The 16,991-nt window shown below is 41.9% G+C and overlaps 1 protein-coding gene across 1 annotated transcript in view; it reads left to right on the top strand.

Moving 5' to 3' along the window:
- afg2a (AFG2 AAA ATPase homolog A) overlaps positions 1–16,991 on the top strand; it is a 428,299-nt gene that overhangs the window by 330,321 nt on the left and 80,987 nt on the right. Inside the window, exon 15 of the mRNA XM_063046538.1 lies at positions 3,780–3,944. Coding sequence (XP_062902608.1) covers positions 3,780–3,944 — 165 coding nt within the window. The remainder of the gene's footprint in view (positions 1–3,779; positions 3,945–16,991) is intronic.

Raw genomic sequence — 16,991 nt, forward strand, 5'->3', positions numbered from 1 at the left:
CCCAAGAAGAACCAACCGAAAATCTTGAATTACTACCGTCTAGTGGCCCTGACCTCACACATCATGAAGACCTTGGATCAAGAGGCTTGTCCTGGATCACCTCCAATCCCTGGTCAGATCAGCCCTCGATCCCCTGCACATCATCTCCTGCCTACCAGGAGCATATTGGAGACTGCAATGTTTTCATCTACCTGCCAAACAGAGCCTACTCCCATTTGGATAAGCAGGGCAGCATTTGACAATCATGTCTTCAGTGCCATATAGCCCTCTTTGTTGGGGGGAAAAGCTCTGTTCAATGCAGGTTGCACTTCCTTTGTATCCTGGTTAATGGACTACCTGACTGGCAGACCACAGTTTGTGCGGCTTCAGAGCTGTGTGTCAGACATGGCTATAAGCAGCACTGCAGCCCCACAGGGGATCGTATTGGCTTCCTTCCTGTCTACCCTGTATACCTCGGATTTTAGATGCAACACTGAGTTATGTCATCTGCAGAAATTCTCTGATGGTTCAACAATAGTTGGGTGTATAAAGGGAGGACGGCAGGATGAATACAGGGCCCTGGTGGAGGACTTTGTCAAATGGTGTAAGCTGAATCATCAGTAAAACAAAGGAGATGATGAAGGACTTTAGATTAGATTAGATTCAACTTTATTGTCATTGTGCTGAGTACAGATACAAAGCCAATGAAATGCAGTTAGCATCTAACCAGAAATGCAAAGAATGGTGTTATTTACAAAATAACTGCAAATAAAAAGTAAGTGCTACAGCACACAAATTTAAAGTACTGAGACAGTACAATATGGGTGCAATACTGCTTAGCGCTGTGATGTGAGGCTCAGCAGGGTCACAGCCTCAGGAAAGAAGCTTTTCCTGTGCCTGCTGGTGTGGGAGCGGAGGCTCCTAGGTGCCTACCAGATGGGAGGAGAGTAAAAAGTCCATGGTTAGGGTGAGTTGCATCCTTGATAATGCTTTTCACCCTGCCCAGGCAGCTTTTATGGTAGATGTTCTCAATGGTGGGCAATTGGGTGCCGATAATCTGCTAGGCAGTTTTCACCACACGCTGGAGTGCTTTGAGGTCCATTACCACAATTGCCATACCTCACTGAGATGCAGTTGGTGAGTATGCTCTCAATGGCACAACGGTAAAAGTCTGTCAGTATCCTGGGACAGAGGTGAGCTTTCTTGATGCTCCGCAGGAAATAAAGGCACTGTTGCACCTTTTTGATCAGGATGGAGGAGTTCAGGGACCAGGTGAGATCCTGGGAAATGTGGACACCAAGGAATTTGAAGCTTGATACACGGTCCACTACAGCTCCGTTGACGTAGATGGGGACGTGGGTGTGGCTCCTAGCATGCCTGAAGTCCACAATGATCTCCCTGGTCTTCTGGGTGTTAAGGGCCAGGTTGTTGTCAGCACACCACGTGGTCAGGTGCTGGACCTCGTCCCTGTTTGCCGTCTCATCATCCCCTCCGATCAGGCCAACCACCATGGTGTCGTCTGCGAACTTGATTATGGAGTTAGAACCATGTACAAGAACACAGTCATAGGTGAAAAGGGAGTACAGAAGAGGGCTCAGCACACAGCCTTGAGGCACGCCGGTGTTCAGGGTGAGAGTGGAGGAGGAGAGGTTGTCTAACTTAACTGATTGGGGTCCGTTAGTCAGAAAGTCCAGGGTCCAATTGCAGAGGGATGAGCTGATACCAAGCTGGCGAAGTTTGGCGATCAGTTTGGAGGGGTTCACAGTATTGAATGCCGAACTAAAGTCAATGAACAGCATTCTGAGATAAGAGTTGGGGCTGTCCAGGTGGGTCAGGGTAGAGTGAAGTGCCGTGGAGATGGCGTCCTCTGTTGACCTGTTGGTGCGATAGGCAAATTGATGGGGATCCAGGGTAGTGGGCAGACAGGATTTCAGATGTGATAGAACCAGTCTCTCAAAGCACTTTGCAATGATGGGGATGAGTGCAACTGGACGGAAGTCATTCAGGCCCGTGGCAGTGGAATGCTTCAGCACTGGCACGATGGTGGCGATCTTGAAGCTTGTGGGGACAACTGCCTGGGCCAGGGACCGATTAAAAATGTCCATGAAGGCCCCGGCCAACTGCCCTGCACAGACTCTGAGCACACGGCCAGGTATTCCATCCGGACCAGCTGCCTTCCGTACATGCACCCTGCTCAGGGCAGGGTGGCAGAAACATCAGAGGTGGAAAGCGAGAGAGGCAGTTCACCAGGTGGGAGATCCGCTTTGAGGGTGACCTTCTTGTTCTCTCAGTCAAAGTGAGCGTAGAAGTAATTGAGCTCATCAGGGAGGGAAGCAGAGCTGGAAGGGGGCACAGTACTAGGGGGTTTGAGTCTGTAATGACCTGTGTGCCATGCCACATGCGCTGGGGTCCGAGGAATTGAAATGCTCCTCGATTCTCTGTTTGTGTGTGTTTAGCCTGAGAGATTCCCCCCCTCAGGTTGGCCCTGGCTGAGCTGTAAGCCTCCCGGTCTCCAGACCTGAAGGCTGAATCTCTGGCTTTGAGCAGAGGTGAACTTCTCTGTTCATCCATGGTTTCTGATTGGGGAAAACTTTTATTTGTTCTTGTGATGTCACTCTATCTACACACTTGTTGATATGCTCAAGGACAGAGTTGGTATATAAGTCAATGTTAATCTAAGAAGACTAAGCCTGCACTGCTCCCTGTTACTATTGATGGTGAGGATATGGGTGTGGTGAGGACCTACAAGTACCTGGGAGTGCACCTGGATGACAGACTTGAATAGGGCACCAACATAGAGGCTGTGTACAAGAAGGGCCAGAGTCAAAAAAGAATCCTGGTTTTACTTAAATATTTCAAATTATCTGTTCATTATCTGGCCAGCATGATAGTGTAGCGGTGAGCAGAATACTTTACAGCACCAGCGACTCAGGTTCAATTCCCATCACTGTCCATAAGGAACGTGTACATTATTCCCATTACCAAATGGGTTTTCTCTGGGTGTGCTGGTTTCCTCCCACATTCCAATGATGTATGGGTTAGCGTTAGTAATTGTAGGCAAGTCAAAAGCATGGTAATGCTTGGACTGTGTTGTTCATTGATACAAACGATGCATTTCACTGGATGGTGAAATACTTTGATGTACGTCGACATATAAAGCTAATCTTTTCCTAAACTTACTCATACTTTTTTTGCTTTTAGTTACATTTTCCTAAAAATGCAATATTTTAAAACGTTATATTTATTTAAATCTCTTTAAATAGTTTGGAAAGTATCCCTATCAGATACAATTAAAAAGATTTAAAAAGACGTTGATAGCCAACAGGCCTGTTTCACTTCACCAACAAATGTCGGGTTTATTCAGCTATCCGGATCCCAAAATAAGAAGGGACAAGAATTATGAATGTTAAGCCTGACCCTTGTTTTCAGCAGAAAAAAAGGATATCTGGTGTGTAGTTTCCTGCATTCAGTCTCCCTCCCTTCATCTGTTTTCCTCCATGATTGAACCTAGATGGTTTTATGGAAAACTGTGTTTTCAACTAAGAGCCTGATCAGTGAAAATCTTTGGAAGCGCACCTTACAAGAGTGAGTTGATGAACAAAGCATTGCCTGATACTTCCACACCCAGCCTCCTAGTTCCAGTTAGAGGGCTACCACTGAATCCGCCTTGAGATTCACTCGCTTTCCTCAAATTAAGGACGCGGGCTACAAGGCTCTAGATGATGCATTTGCCACAAGAGGAGCCAAACTCGACCCAATTCTGTGCGAAGGAGTATAAACGATTCTCTAATTTCTTGCAGGCTTTGATGCGTCCTGGACGGATTGACCGTATTATATATGTACCATTGCCCGATACCCCAACTCGAGCAGAGATTTTCAAGCTGCAGTTTCGTTCCATGCCGATCGGTGATGACGTATGTTTGGATTATCTAGTGAACAGGACCCAGAAGTATTCTGGAGCTGAGGTAAGTACCAATTAAAGTTCCTTGAGTGCAAATTAAATTCATGGGTTTTGCAAATCTGGTACCCTTTGCATCCCAGTGCTATCTTGATAATTTACATGGAAGTTTCTTCTCTTTTTCTGTTCTTTCTAATTAATTAAAATAGTCAAGATCAAATTCCCAGTGAGTATAAGTTCATAAACTTGGAATTCCTCTCACATAATTTAATTGACAATAATTTTGTGATTTAATTGAGAAAAGTTCTGAAGATGGATATCTTGAGACGTTTGCCTATCTTTGATAATGAAACAGCCAGTAGTATTTTGAAGTTATCTAGAAGTTTTATTTTCTGAGTAACATGAAAGGACAGGAGCTGTTCACTGTATCTGATACAGGCTATACATCTGACATCAGTGTGCCCAGCACTGAAATTGGAAGTATGCCATCCCTCCTCTAATAGTCTTTGGATGAGTTAGGGCAGACCCACTCACAACAATTTTCCACTGTTATTTGTTGTTTTTGGCGCCGGTTTCTCCAGTAACTCTCCAAGTTCAATTGCAGTACATTGTGTAGTGACCAAGGTTTCTTTCTTATTTTTGGCTTTGTTGTTTGCCAGTAGTTTAGAAAATCAGTTTTCAAATCTATTTGCCCTTAGGAGAGTAAACAGTGGCCCAGACTTTCCGGTAATAATGATGGCAAAACTCTCAGAGTTTTCCATCATATATCCATGAAACTAGCACCAGCTGCAAAGTTTCATGCTTACATAATTTAGTGCAGAAATACTGGTTCATGTGACTCCTCTTCTACAGACCCCATTATATGCAACTTTCTCCAATGAAATTGATGCTAGTCACTTGATGTATTTACAAATTTCTCTTGCTGTGAAGTCCCCTGTGGACATTCCATTTTGTTGTACAAGATCTGGCATTATTAAATAGCTATAACATGCCCTACCAAGCTCTTCTATCTAATTACTGCTTACCAGATTTCATGTAAGTAAATTTTAATTCCCTCAGTTGAACTTCAAGCAACAAAAGAGGAACCTCTCATATCAGCTAGAATTTCTGCATTAAGTTATGCATGTGTGAAATTCTAAAGTTGCCATCAATCTCACTCTGTAGTATTGACAATCTGATAATTTTGCCTCATTTCTAGTGCAAAGTTTGTCCATAGTTCATACTCCAATGATGAATAGATTTGAATATTGATTTTTTTATGATCTAGCACCTAACAAAGGCCAAAGTCAAAAGAAAATGTTTGCACACAATATACTGCAATTTTAATAAACATTTAAAAGACTTTACAGTCTGCCAAAAGACACATAATTAAGGCAGAAGTTGAAGGATCATACATCCAAAAAAATGAAATGCACTTTTTTTTCTTCCTGATTTGTTGTCTATGATAATTCTTTCATGGGACTTAACTGCTCAGACAGCATGATGGATGCCAGAGATTTTTATGAATTGACCCTCAACACAGTCAAATCAGATAAAGAGAAATCAACATCACAAAGATTGCTGAACCTTTGTGAGCAGTTTTCCACAAATTCTGCAGACAGCAGTTTTGCCTCACTGCTTCTGCAAGATTCAGTTGAATAAGCACTTTCTTACAAAATCACATTGCAATATGGATTCATCTACTTTGACATACTGTAGTAATCTTATGTATTGCTTCTGTGAAAAAAGGAGAAACTTCATGACATGTGAGTGACGATAAACCTGATTTTGATATAGGTCTCTATTGTGGACTGAAAGTGGGACAGGGGAAGGGAGAGTGGAGGGAGCAAAAGCACCAGAGAGGCATTCCGTAATGATAAATAAACCAGTTGTTTGGAATCAGATAACCTTGCCTGGTATCTCAGGGCTGGGTGCGGCTGCACCCGCACCACTCCCCGCCCCCCCCCCCACACCCTGGCTGTCCTTCTCTGCTACCTGTCCCACACCACTCCCGCAGCACACCACCCTCACTATTCCCAACATCCTTTGCTCCTGCCAGGTATACAAACTCGATGTCTTCTCCACATTAACAAATGCAGTACTGTGCAAAGGTCACCAGGAATATTTAGTAACTTATCAAAAATGTGGCTGGTTTGACAAGCTAGCACAAGATCTCAGCAATCATTTTGTATGTCTGTGAGGAAATGTCATTAAATTAAACTGAGTAACAATCAACTCAATTAGGATTGACTCTGGACAATAAAATTCTGTAAGATGCGAGGTATAGTGGTAAAAGGTGACTAAGTAGGCATAGAGAGAGTGGTGGAGAAGGGCTTAAACTCATGGCTTACCTACCAGCAAAATTTGCACTGGAATTTTCTTGACTTTATTATATAAACCACTCTATGGACACCACCAATACACCCTATGAAATCGTTCCTTTAATTTCACCCTTGATGTCTTTTCCTATATTTTTGTTTCTGTTTAATAAATCTTACCAGTCATTCATTCATTTGTATGTCACAAGTATGCTGATATTTTGAATACAAAACAGCACATTTTCACCAAATTCCCATTTGGTATCTAATAATAGAAGACCACACTTGTGGCAGGAGAGTGAAAATAAAAGGTACACGTACTGTGAGCAAATGTGACCAGTTTTAAAAAGAACAGTTGGTATTTGGCCTTAGAAATAGCAGCAAACCTAGGACTTGTATTGTCAAAAGTGGAACTTACTGTACGGCAGATGATGTACGTTTCTTTCTTACATTTGAGTGTGGGACTTGGTAAGGATATTTGAATAATCCTGTCCAGGATCCTGTAACAAGTTAGATCTGATCCAATTATTTCTCAATAGGGCTGAGCATACCAAACACAATAATTCCTTTATTTTAATTCTATTTGCTTAGTTTAATGTTATAATCCCCAATGCATTTTAATAGTTGTATCTATTTTAAGTTTTTGTGTCTTTTAAAATTTCTTTGCAATTTCATTGCTTTTGAAATGTGTTAGGATTATTTGAAAACAGCTATTTCAAAATCTCTCACAACAGCCACAGTCAGTGGAAGAAGTAATGCTTTGCCAACAGTTAAAAGTTTTGAAGGAAGGGCTTCCTCAACGCATTTTTGGAGACCCATTCAGCATCTGGCAACACAATTGAAGTCTGAGAACTTTCATGCCAGCAATCTAGACCCTTCTCATCTAGACTATGCAAGTAGAGAATGGGAAACTATAGAAAACATTTCTGGGCAGGTGGGCCAACCCAGAATGTGCTGGGGGCAGCCCGCAAATATCGTCATGCTTCCAGCACCAGCATAGCGTGCCCACAACTAACCCGTGTATCTTTTTGGAACGTCCAATATAACATGGATGGCACTCGCGGATGGGATTGAACCCAGGTTTCTGGTGTTGTGACTCTGCCACTTGGTATGAATGAACATTAAGTTTCCCTTTCAAAGTTTCATTGAATTCAGTTTTCAATGTTGCACACCTGATGCATGCAACTCATTGAATAAACACCCTGAGCTGCTCAGCTTGAAAATTACATGTCACTATTTAAAAAAAAGATGGGAATTCATAAACCTTCCCTGCTGACACCCTTCCTCAGTCAACGCTGCCAGAAATCGGATTAATTGGTCTTTCATCCGTTGCTGTGTATCAGAACTTGCTCTCTGCAGGGTAACTGCCCTTTTTGGAACAATGGTAACTAAACTTACAAAATAAGTCATTGTATCCAGAAATTAGGATATTTTGACTAATATTGTGAGTGGTAGAGAAATGCACATATTTCTTGAACAGAACTATTATTTGTGAGCTAGGGAAATGTTTTGATAGGCCTTCAAATCAAATAGTACTTTTAGTATTTAATCATGACTCATACAGTAAGTATAAATTACAGTTTAAGCTATCTATAAACCGTAGCCTGGAAATTACTGGATCGAATTACCAGAAAAATGCTTATGAAGTTCTTCTCATAGAATTGCAGTGCGGAGGGAGGCCATTTGAGCCATTGTGCCTGTGCTATTTCTTTGAGCAAGCCTTTTCATTTCAAATATTTATCTAATTCTCCTTTGAAAGTTGCTGTTGTACTTGTTTTTATTGGCATTTAAACCAATACAATACAAACTGACTTGATTGCACTTCGTAAGATTGTTTGCTTCATATTGTGGTGGCTTTCTGTAACAATTACTTCAAGTAAAAACAGAAAATACAGGTGGTAATCATCAGATCAGGCAGTAAGTTAATACAGGTCGACCTTCACTAAGTCGACTACCTGTAATCCGGTTCCTTCGGTAATCCGGCACTGATTTAAAATTTTCCATGCAACTGTAATTTCAAATTTCCCGGGCCACCGTACCAATCTGCTGTGCATTGTTTTGGTTGCGCTAGATCTGTTCACATGTTGGCGCCCTCTTGTAAGCACAGACAAGCGATTTCTGCTGGTTTTCCTGAATTTATTAATATCATTTGTTTGAGGCGTGGCCACCCGGCAGCTGCCCCTCTCACCCGCCAGCAGCGGGGGAGCTGGCGCGCACTGGGTCGGTCTGCCTTCTCGCCCGCCTGCCGGCAGTCGCGCACTTACCTCCGGCGTGGCCCAACTAGCGCTCTGTTCTCTTCTGCCTACAACCTCAGATCAGACGTGGCGACCCGCTGAATTTAAGCATATTATTAAACGGAGGAAAAGAAACTAATGAGGATTCCCTCAGTAACTGCGAGTGAAGAGGGAAGAGCCCAGCGCCGAATCCCCGGCCGCCTGGCGGTCACATGAAATGTGGCATCTAGAAGACCTCCTTTCTCCGACTTCTGCTTCTGCTCACCCAGATGTACTGCCACCAAGAACAACAGATTTTGAAGAAACTGTTGTGTCAGTTTCAGCACCAGTTCCTGATGCTTCACTCATTTTTCAAGATGAAGATGTTGATGATCCTGACAACCCCACACTTGCAGACATGTAACTTTGCCTGAAGGTATATTGAACGTCTCACTTTAGAAGCGGAAGTGCTTAACTGTTCTGTATAAGTTAATTCCTGTACATTCACCTGTACCCTTTATTTTATCTCTGCCTGTACAGTATATTACTTTATTAAAATTTCACTTGCTACTCATTTAATGTTTCTGTTTCATTATTATCTAACTTGTACTGATTTACACGACATTTTAAAGGTGTGATGAGGCGGTTAGCTATTGCTTAATGTGATCCTTCTGTAATTTGGCATTTTCACTAATCTGGCACTCCTCAGGTCCCAATGGTGCCGGATTATAGAAGGTCGACCTGTATTTCAGATCAATGACTGTTGTGTATTTAATATTTCAGTAAGATTTGAGTAATCTTGTAAATATATTGTATGATTAAGCATCTTTTATTATTTATATATTTCATTATGGTTATACAATATGTAAAAATCTATGAATTGCATACGCCATCACTCTACCACATGATATATGCACATCTCGCTTAAAGTAAACGTGAAGTTAGACTCATATTTCAGATTCCCGTGTCTTTCTTTGAAATAGTGCAATGTTTTAAAGTTACAAAACATAACAGTGGTGACAAGGTATTTTTAAAACATACCCAAGATGGCTACTAATCTATTAAAGAACAGTGAGCCATTTAAGCTAAAAAGAAAAGCAGTGAGGAATAGCGAATAAAAAAACAGTCCAGCACGTGCAGAGATGGTCAAGTTGAAAAAGAAACAGCGGCGACATGTTCATCGAAAGGGACATGATAGAGTTTTTCTCTTAAGTCAGAAAATGGAACACTTCATGGGTTCATAAAGAGTTCGTACAGGGTGATAATAATCATAAAGTAGAGCAGAAATGGCTGGCTACATTGGGAAAATTGATGCGTTTGATTACACAAAAGGTAACTGGAATATGTATACTGAGCAAATTGAACCGTATTTTGAAGCAAATGAAATAGCCAACAAGAAATGAATACCTATTTTGTTGAATGCATGAGTTTAAAGACATGCCGTTTACTTTGAATTTTAATTGCTCCAACCAATACTTCCAGAATGAGCTTTGCTGATACCGTAAAACTAATGCTGGAACATTTAGAAGCAAAACCATTGTTAATCTCAGAATGTTTTAGGAATCAAAAGGAAGTCCATTTCGGTATATGTGACTGAATTGAAGACATTGTCAGTTCAGTGATGGGCTGAATGATGCACTGAGAGATCATCTTAGTTTATGGAATCTTACAAGTAAGTATTCAAAAACAGCTCTTAACTGAAGCACAATTCACATTTAAAACAGTAGTTGAAATTGCTGTATCAATGGAAACAGCAGACAGAGAAGCAATTAAATTGCAGTCAGGAATGAAAGTGCAAGTCTAAACAGAAACTGTCAGCATAGATCACATGAATCACATACATCATCACTCTACCACATGATAGGTGCCAGATCTCACTTAAAGTACACATTAAATCAAACTCACATTTTGGACTTCAATATCTTCCCTTGACTTGATTTAATGTTTTAAAGTTAGAAAACATAACAATGACCTTTATCAATTTATCAGTTAACTTAAACTGAATACTGATTTTACTGCCAGAGAGAACAGCTTTTCGTTCATAGGACATTGGACAAATGTGCCGAAGGAGATGATTGTTTGTTTTTTATCAAAGCAATTTTAATTAATACTGGATCATAAATATTCAGCTGCAATCTTCAGCTCAGTAGAGCTGAGTTTTGAGAAAAGACTGATTATAATTTTGAACTTAGCAATATACCCATTGTAATATATACGAGGGCGATTGATAGGTTCGTGGTCTAAGATAGAAGGAGTCAATTTTAGAAAACCTAGCACATTTATTTTTCAACAAAGTCCTCTCCTATGTTTATACACTTAGTCCAGTGGTCGTGGAGCATACGGATCCCTTCTTTGTAGAAGTTGGTGTCTTAGACCTCCAGAAAGTGGTCCACAGCAGGGGTGATTGATAAGTTTGTGGCCTAAGGTAGAAGGAGATAAGTTGTACAGCTCTCGTTTCATGCACGTGCAGTTCAACTCTGAGTGATTATGCAGAAAGTTTGATGTTAATAACTTAAAGGACAGACCTTCTGCTGATATCAGGAGACCTAGGCAGTTTTAGCACTGAGTACAGGCTGCTCAAACAGCTTGCAAATTTCACAGAGTGTGCTGCAACTTAACTAACGGTGAGTGTATTTTGCAGGATTTAGCTCCTAAGGTACACAAACACCAGTCTATAACAATTATTCCTGTACTATTAGACTGCAATTGTCTGATGCCAGCCAGCTGACTCGAGACTCTAAGCCTTCTGAAATATGTGTGCTTGGACCTGAAGCTTGTGCGTTGCCTGTAGATGTCATGCTGTGAACTGAACTTTTCTGCTGATCCCCTACTCTCTGTGCAGCTGGAGAAGAGTAAGGGGTAGCCTGTTGTAATCCTTATGACACCTGCTCCTACTGTGCCGGTCCCACTGTGTACATCTGCTACCCAAAGTAAAACAGCAGAACTGCTATCCATACTGATATGATAGTTTGGAGTTCTAAAGTGCAGATCACACAAAGTAACTTTCAAAGTTTAGGAACTAAGCTGCAAAGTTTATAGCATTAACTCCAATGTTTACAAGATGGGCTGTCACCACATCCACTGAATGAAACCTTTCACAGAAACACTCAAGAATGCATATACAAGGTTGCCACACTTATTGGCAGATTTACAGTGAGTTCTTCAGCTACCTCCAATCTCTTTGTACCTTAATTTTATTGGTAAATTAAAATTGCCCTCCCTTATTAATATGGTCCTAATTAATAGCAATTAACTCATTGAATTTACCAACTGATCACTTGTGAAGTTTGTTTAATACTTTCTAATGAATGTGAAAAAACTGACAAGATGAACACAGTTTAACAAATCACTGCTGCTTTTTAATTCCTCCCTTACCTGTTCCCAAACCAGTAATTTTTATGCAAACCAGATGACTGGGTGTCATATCATGCTTTTACCCATCACAATATTTCAATAATGAATGAAACCAACCAAGGAAAGTAACAAGACATCTTGGTATTGAAAGTGTGAACGATTTTTTCCCATGGTTGTCCAAGAAACAAACCTCGGATGGAAAAAATCTATTTGATTTGGCAAGTAATTACAGAAACTATTACAGATGGATATAGACAATGAAAATGGATGAGTTCCTTAAATGAAAAAAAAATTGAAAACAATGGTGTAAATAGTATGTCTAGAGTGATAATGTAACATAAAGATGTTGATAATGCTACTTTTAAAGACTTTAAAGCTATAACTCGTGCAAGATCTGAGATACTTGTAGGAAATTTTTAAGCAGCATAATCTGAGTGGGCATTTATTTGCATATTATGTCTCTTGTATAAGGATGAAGGATAGCTTGCAATCAGTTACTCAACAATTGAAACCACAGAAGGATGTTTTGGAGTTGTTGACTTACAGATATTAGCTTTGATCACAGGAAGTGGTATCTGTAGTTACTTTTTAGATAAGGTTGTCCTTTTGCCCCACACTTAAAGGAGTCTCCCTGTGCTGGCATGCTTAGGTTCTCTATTTACTTTACAGGTTTGCTTTCAATAGTGCTCTTGATATTGGGAAAAAAAACAGTAAACATAGCAATCTCAGTGGTACAAAACTCCCCTTTTACCCTGGATACCATTGCCAGCTGTTTGATATCTGCCAGTAATGGATAACTTCATTGGTCAAGGAAGGATTCTTCCATGCCCAGACACCTGGTGAAAGAAGCTACCCAGACCCAAACATAGAAACCTGGAGGACTGTTGCCACTCATGGAATAAATATTTCAGTAAGAGACTGCTCTTGCTATGACCTGATAAAAGTACTTGCTTGATGTTAAAATTCAAACCTCTCACATATAGCTTTGGTTCGCCAGTTGAAATAAAGTGCCCCTTCTCCAGTTTTCTGTTTACTGAAAAGAAGGAAACATTTAAATCAATATTGTGTCTTTTATAACCTCTGGAAACCCTAAAGCACTTTATGCTCAATTAAGTCCATTTTGAAGTGCAGGTACTGTTGATTTGTGGAAAATGCAGCAACGGTTTTCTAAGTAGCTGCCTCAAGTAGTGATATGAAAATGAAATTTTCATGAAATATGAAAGCATAATTTGAAAATTAGCAAAAAAGTGTAAATTAGAAGTTTTCACTGCAGTGCTAGATTTTTGTAACACACATCAAAGTTGCTGGTGAACGCAGCAGGCCAGGCAGCATCTCTAGGAAGAGGTACGGTTAACGTTTCGGGCCGAGACCCTTCGTCAGGACTAACTGAAGGAAGAGCTAGTAAGAGATTTGAAAGTGGGAGGGGAGGGGGAGATCCAAAATGATAGGAGAAGACAGGAGGGGGAGGGATGGAGCCAAGAGCTGGACAGGTGATCAGCAAAAGGGATATGAGAGGATCATGGGACAGGAGGCCCAGGGAGAAGGAAAAAGGGGAGGGGGGAGAAAACCCAGAGGATGGGCAAGGGGTATAGTCAGAGGGACAGAGGGAGAAAAAGGAGAGAGAGAGAAAGAATGTGTGTATATAAATAAATAACGGATGTGGTACGAGGGGGAGGTGGTGCATTAGCGGAAGTTAGAGAAGTCAATGTTCATGCCATCAGGTTGGAGGCTACCCAGACAGAATATAAGGTGTTGTTCCTCCAACTTGAGTGTGGCTTCATCTTTCCAGTAGAGGAGGCCGTGGATAGACATATCAGAATGGGAATGGGATGTGGAATTAAAATGTGTGGCCACTGGGAGATCCTGCTTTCTCTGGCGAACAGAGCGTAGGTGTTCAGCAAAACGATCTCCCAGTCTGCGTCGGGTCTCGCCAATATATAGAAGGCCACATTGGGAGCACCGGATGCAGTGTATCACCCCAGCCGACTCACAGGTGAAGTGTCGCCTCACCTGGAAGGACTCTCTGGGGCCCTGAATGGTGGTAAGGGAGGAAGTGTAAGGGCATGTGTAGCACTTGTTCCCCTTACAAGGATTAGTGCCAGGAGGGAGATCAGTGGGGAGGGATGGGGGGAACGAATGGACAAGGGAGTCGCATAGGGAGCGATCCCTGTGGAAAGCAGAAAGGGGGGGAGAGAAAGACGTGCTTAGTGGTGGGATCCCGTTGGAGGTGGCTGAAGTTACGGAGAATAATATGTTGGACATGGAAGTTGGTGGGGTGGTAGGTGAGGACCAGGGGAACCCTATTCCTAGTGGGGTGGCGGGTGAATGGAGTGAGAGCAGATGTGCGTGAAGTGAGGGAGATGCGTTTGAGAGCAGAGTTGATGGTGGAGGAAGGGAAGTCCCTTTCTTTAAAAAAGAAGGACATCTCCCTCGTCCTGGAATGACAAGCCTCATCCTGAGAGCAGATGCAGCAGAGACGGAGGAATTGCGAGAAGGGGATGGCATTTTTGCAAGAGACAAGGGAGAAGAAGAATAGTTCAGATAGCTGTGAGAGTTAGTAGGCTTATAGTAGACATCAGTAGGTAAGCTGTCTCCAGAGAGAGACAAAAAGATCTAGAAAGGGGAGGGAGGTGTCGGAAATGGACCAGGTAAACTTGAGGGTAGGGTGAAAGTTGGAGACAAAGGTAATAAAGTCAATGAGCTCAGCATGCGTGCAGGAAGCAGCGCCAATGCAGTCGTCGATGTAGCAAAGGAAAAGTGGGGGACAGATACCAGAATAGGTTCGGAACATAGATTGTTCCACAAAGCCAACAAAAAGGTGGGCATAGCTAGGACCGATACGGGTGCCCATAGCTACACTTTTAGTTTGGAGGAAGTGGGAGGAGCCAAAGGAGAAATTATTAAGAGTAAGGACTATTTCCGCTAGATAGAGCAGAGTGGTGGTAGAGGGGAACTGATTAGGTCTGGAATCCAAAAATAAGCAGAGAGCTTTGAGACCTTCCTGATGGGGGATGGAAGTATATAGGGACTGGACATCCAGGGTGAAAATAAAGCGGTGGGGGCCAGGGAACTTAAAATCATCGAAAAGTTTAAGAGCGTGAGAAGTGTCACAAACATAGGTAAGAAGGGATTGAACAAGGGGGGATAAAACCGTGTCGAGGTATGCAGAACCGAGTTCGGTGGGGCAGGAGCAAGCTGAGACAATAGGTCTGCCAGGACAGGCAGGTTTGTGGATCTTGGATAGGAGGTGGAAACGGGAAGTGCGAGGTGTGGGAGCTATAAGGTTTTCTCCCCCCCTCCCCCTTTTCCTTCTCCCTGGGCCTCCTGGCCCATGATCCTCTCATACCCCTTTTGCCAATCACCTGTCCAGCTCTTGGCTCCATCCCTCCCACTCCTGTCTTCTCCTATCATTTTGGATCTCCCCCTCCCCCGCCCACTTTCAAATCTCTTACTAGCTCTTCCTTCAGTTAGTCCTGACGAAGGGTCTCGGCCCAAAACGTTGACTGTATCTCTTCCTAGAGATGCTGCCTGGCCTGCTGCGTTCACCAGCAACTTTTTTGTGTGTTGCTTGAATTTCCAGCATCTGCAGAATTCCTCGTGTTTGCCTAGATTTTTGTGTTGTCTTTCTGTAACGGGATATAAGCTCTCCAAATTCCAACTGAGAGGTAAGTGTGCTTCCAAATGAACCATAGCTGATTTTTCTCCAGGTTATATTAAATAAAAATCCTATTCACCCTCATGGGTGAATGGCAAGTGCAGTGACCAATTTTAACAGTTCCACATTGGAAAAGATTGGTTAAAATATGTTTTTTTATTTTAAAGGCTGAGTTCTTGTCAAGAAAAGAATATTCTTTTGATAACCTTAGAAATGCCTAAAGATGCTTTCAAAATCTGGGTCCAGACGTGAACAGATGTAGCAAGTATTAATAGCAGAAAAGTAACTGGGAAATTCGAAGTACAAGTTATATGAATGAATCTCCTGGAATTCATCCAAACAACATAATTAACTCCAATATGAGACCATGTACTGTAACATGTCAGAATTCAGTGAAATAGAATCTGTAATTACAATGCAGTGTAAACTCACTTTGGAATAATGAGGAGAATTAAGTCAAATCTTCTGATGAAGTATTACAAAATTGGGCATTTCGATGATGCATTACAATATTACTCTATAGAATTTATCGTGTTTTTAAATGGTTCCATTTTTATTATTAGAGAATGTACGTAGTATACAATCTGAAATTCTTACTCTTCGCAGACATCGATGAAAACAAAAGAGAACCCCAAAAGAATGAACAGAAAAACGTTAGAACCCCAAAGCCCCTTCTTCCCCCATCCCCACACAAGCAGCAGCACAACATCAACCTCCCCCTACCCATTTCAGCAGAAGGCATCAGTGTCCACCACCCACCAAGCAACAGCAAAGCCCCCAAAGTGAGACCATGATCTGCAGGCAACAAAAACTGTTGCTTACCCAACAATTCGACATGCCACAGGCTCTGTCTCTCACTAACAACGGAGAGAGAGATGTTACCCATTTCACAGTGAAAGGGGAGACCAACAGCGGTCACTGTTACGTTGTTATGGTCTGCCGCGTTACTTTTTATTCTGCGATTCTCCGTCTCAGAATCAGTAACAAACTCTCCCCCCCATCAAGAGAAAGAGAGCAAGAAAGCAATTGCTTGACCTCCGGGACCTCTGTCCACAGCATCCGCCACCGCGAAATCCTGGCTGTCTTCTAGGTCGCTCCTGGAGAACGTTGGAAAACAGCCAATCAGTGAGCTCCAAGAGCAGGAACTCATGCTTCATAAAACACTGCAGTTCGAGAGCTGTTGTAGATCAGGGACTTTGACCTTGTAAAGAACAAATAGAGACATTAAAGGGAGGAATTTAAGCTGTTTCCACAGATGAGCTCAAAGAAGCGGCCATTTGGTGGCATCTTAGCTCCGCCCACCAGGTTTAAAATAATTATTAAGCTTTTTTATCAAAATGAGTTTCTTCATTGTCTGTAAAATGTAAACATACATTGACATTTTTACATTCAATCTTCAATCACTGTTCAAAGTGAAATAAAACTGCAGTTGCTCTATAAAAACCTGTATATCACATTACTAAGTGCATACAAGATTTGGTGGAGGTGGTCTTGCCCACCGTCCCCCATGGGTTCTTTATAAAGCTACTGCGTTGCTAAGGCTATGCTCAAACAGTAGGCTTGGGTATTTGTGACTTGTCATCTCTCAATTATGG

Source organism: Mobula hypostoma, chromosome 4 (assembly GCF_963921235.1).
Source record: "Mobula hypostoma chromosome 4, sMobHyp1.1, whole genome shotgun sequence".
Classification (NCBI taxonomy): domain Eukaryota; kingdom Metazoa; phylum Chordata; class Chondrichthyes; order Myliobatiformes; family Myliobatidae; genus Mobula; species Mobula hypostoma.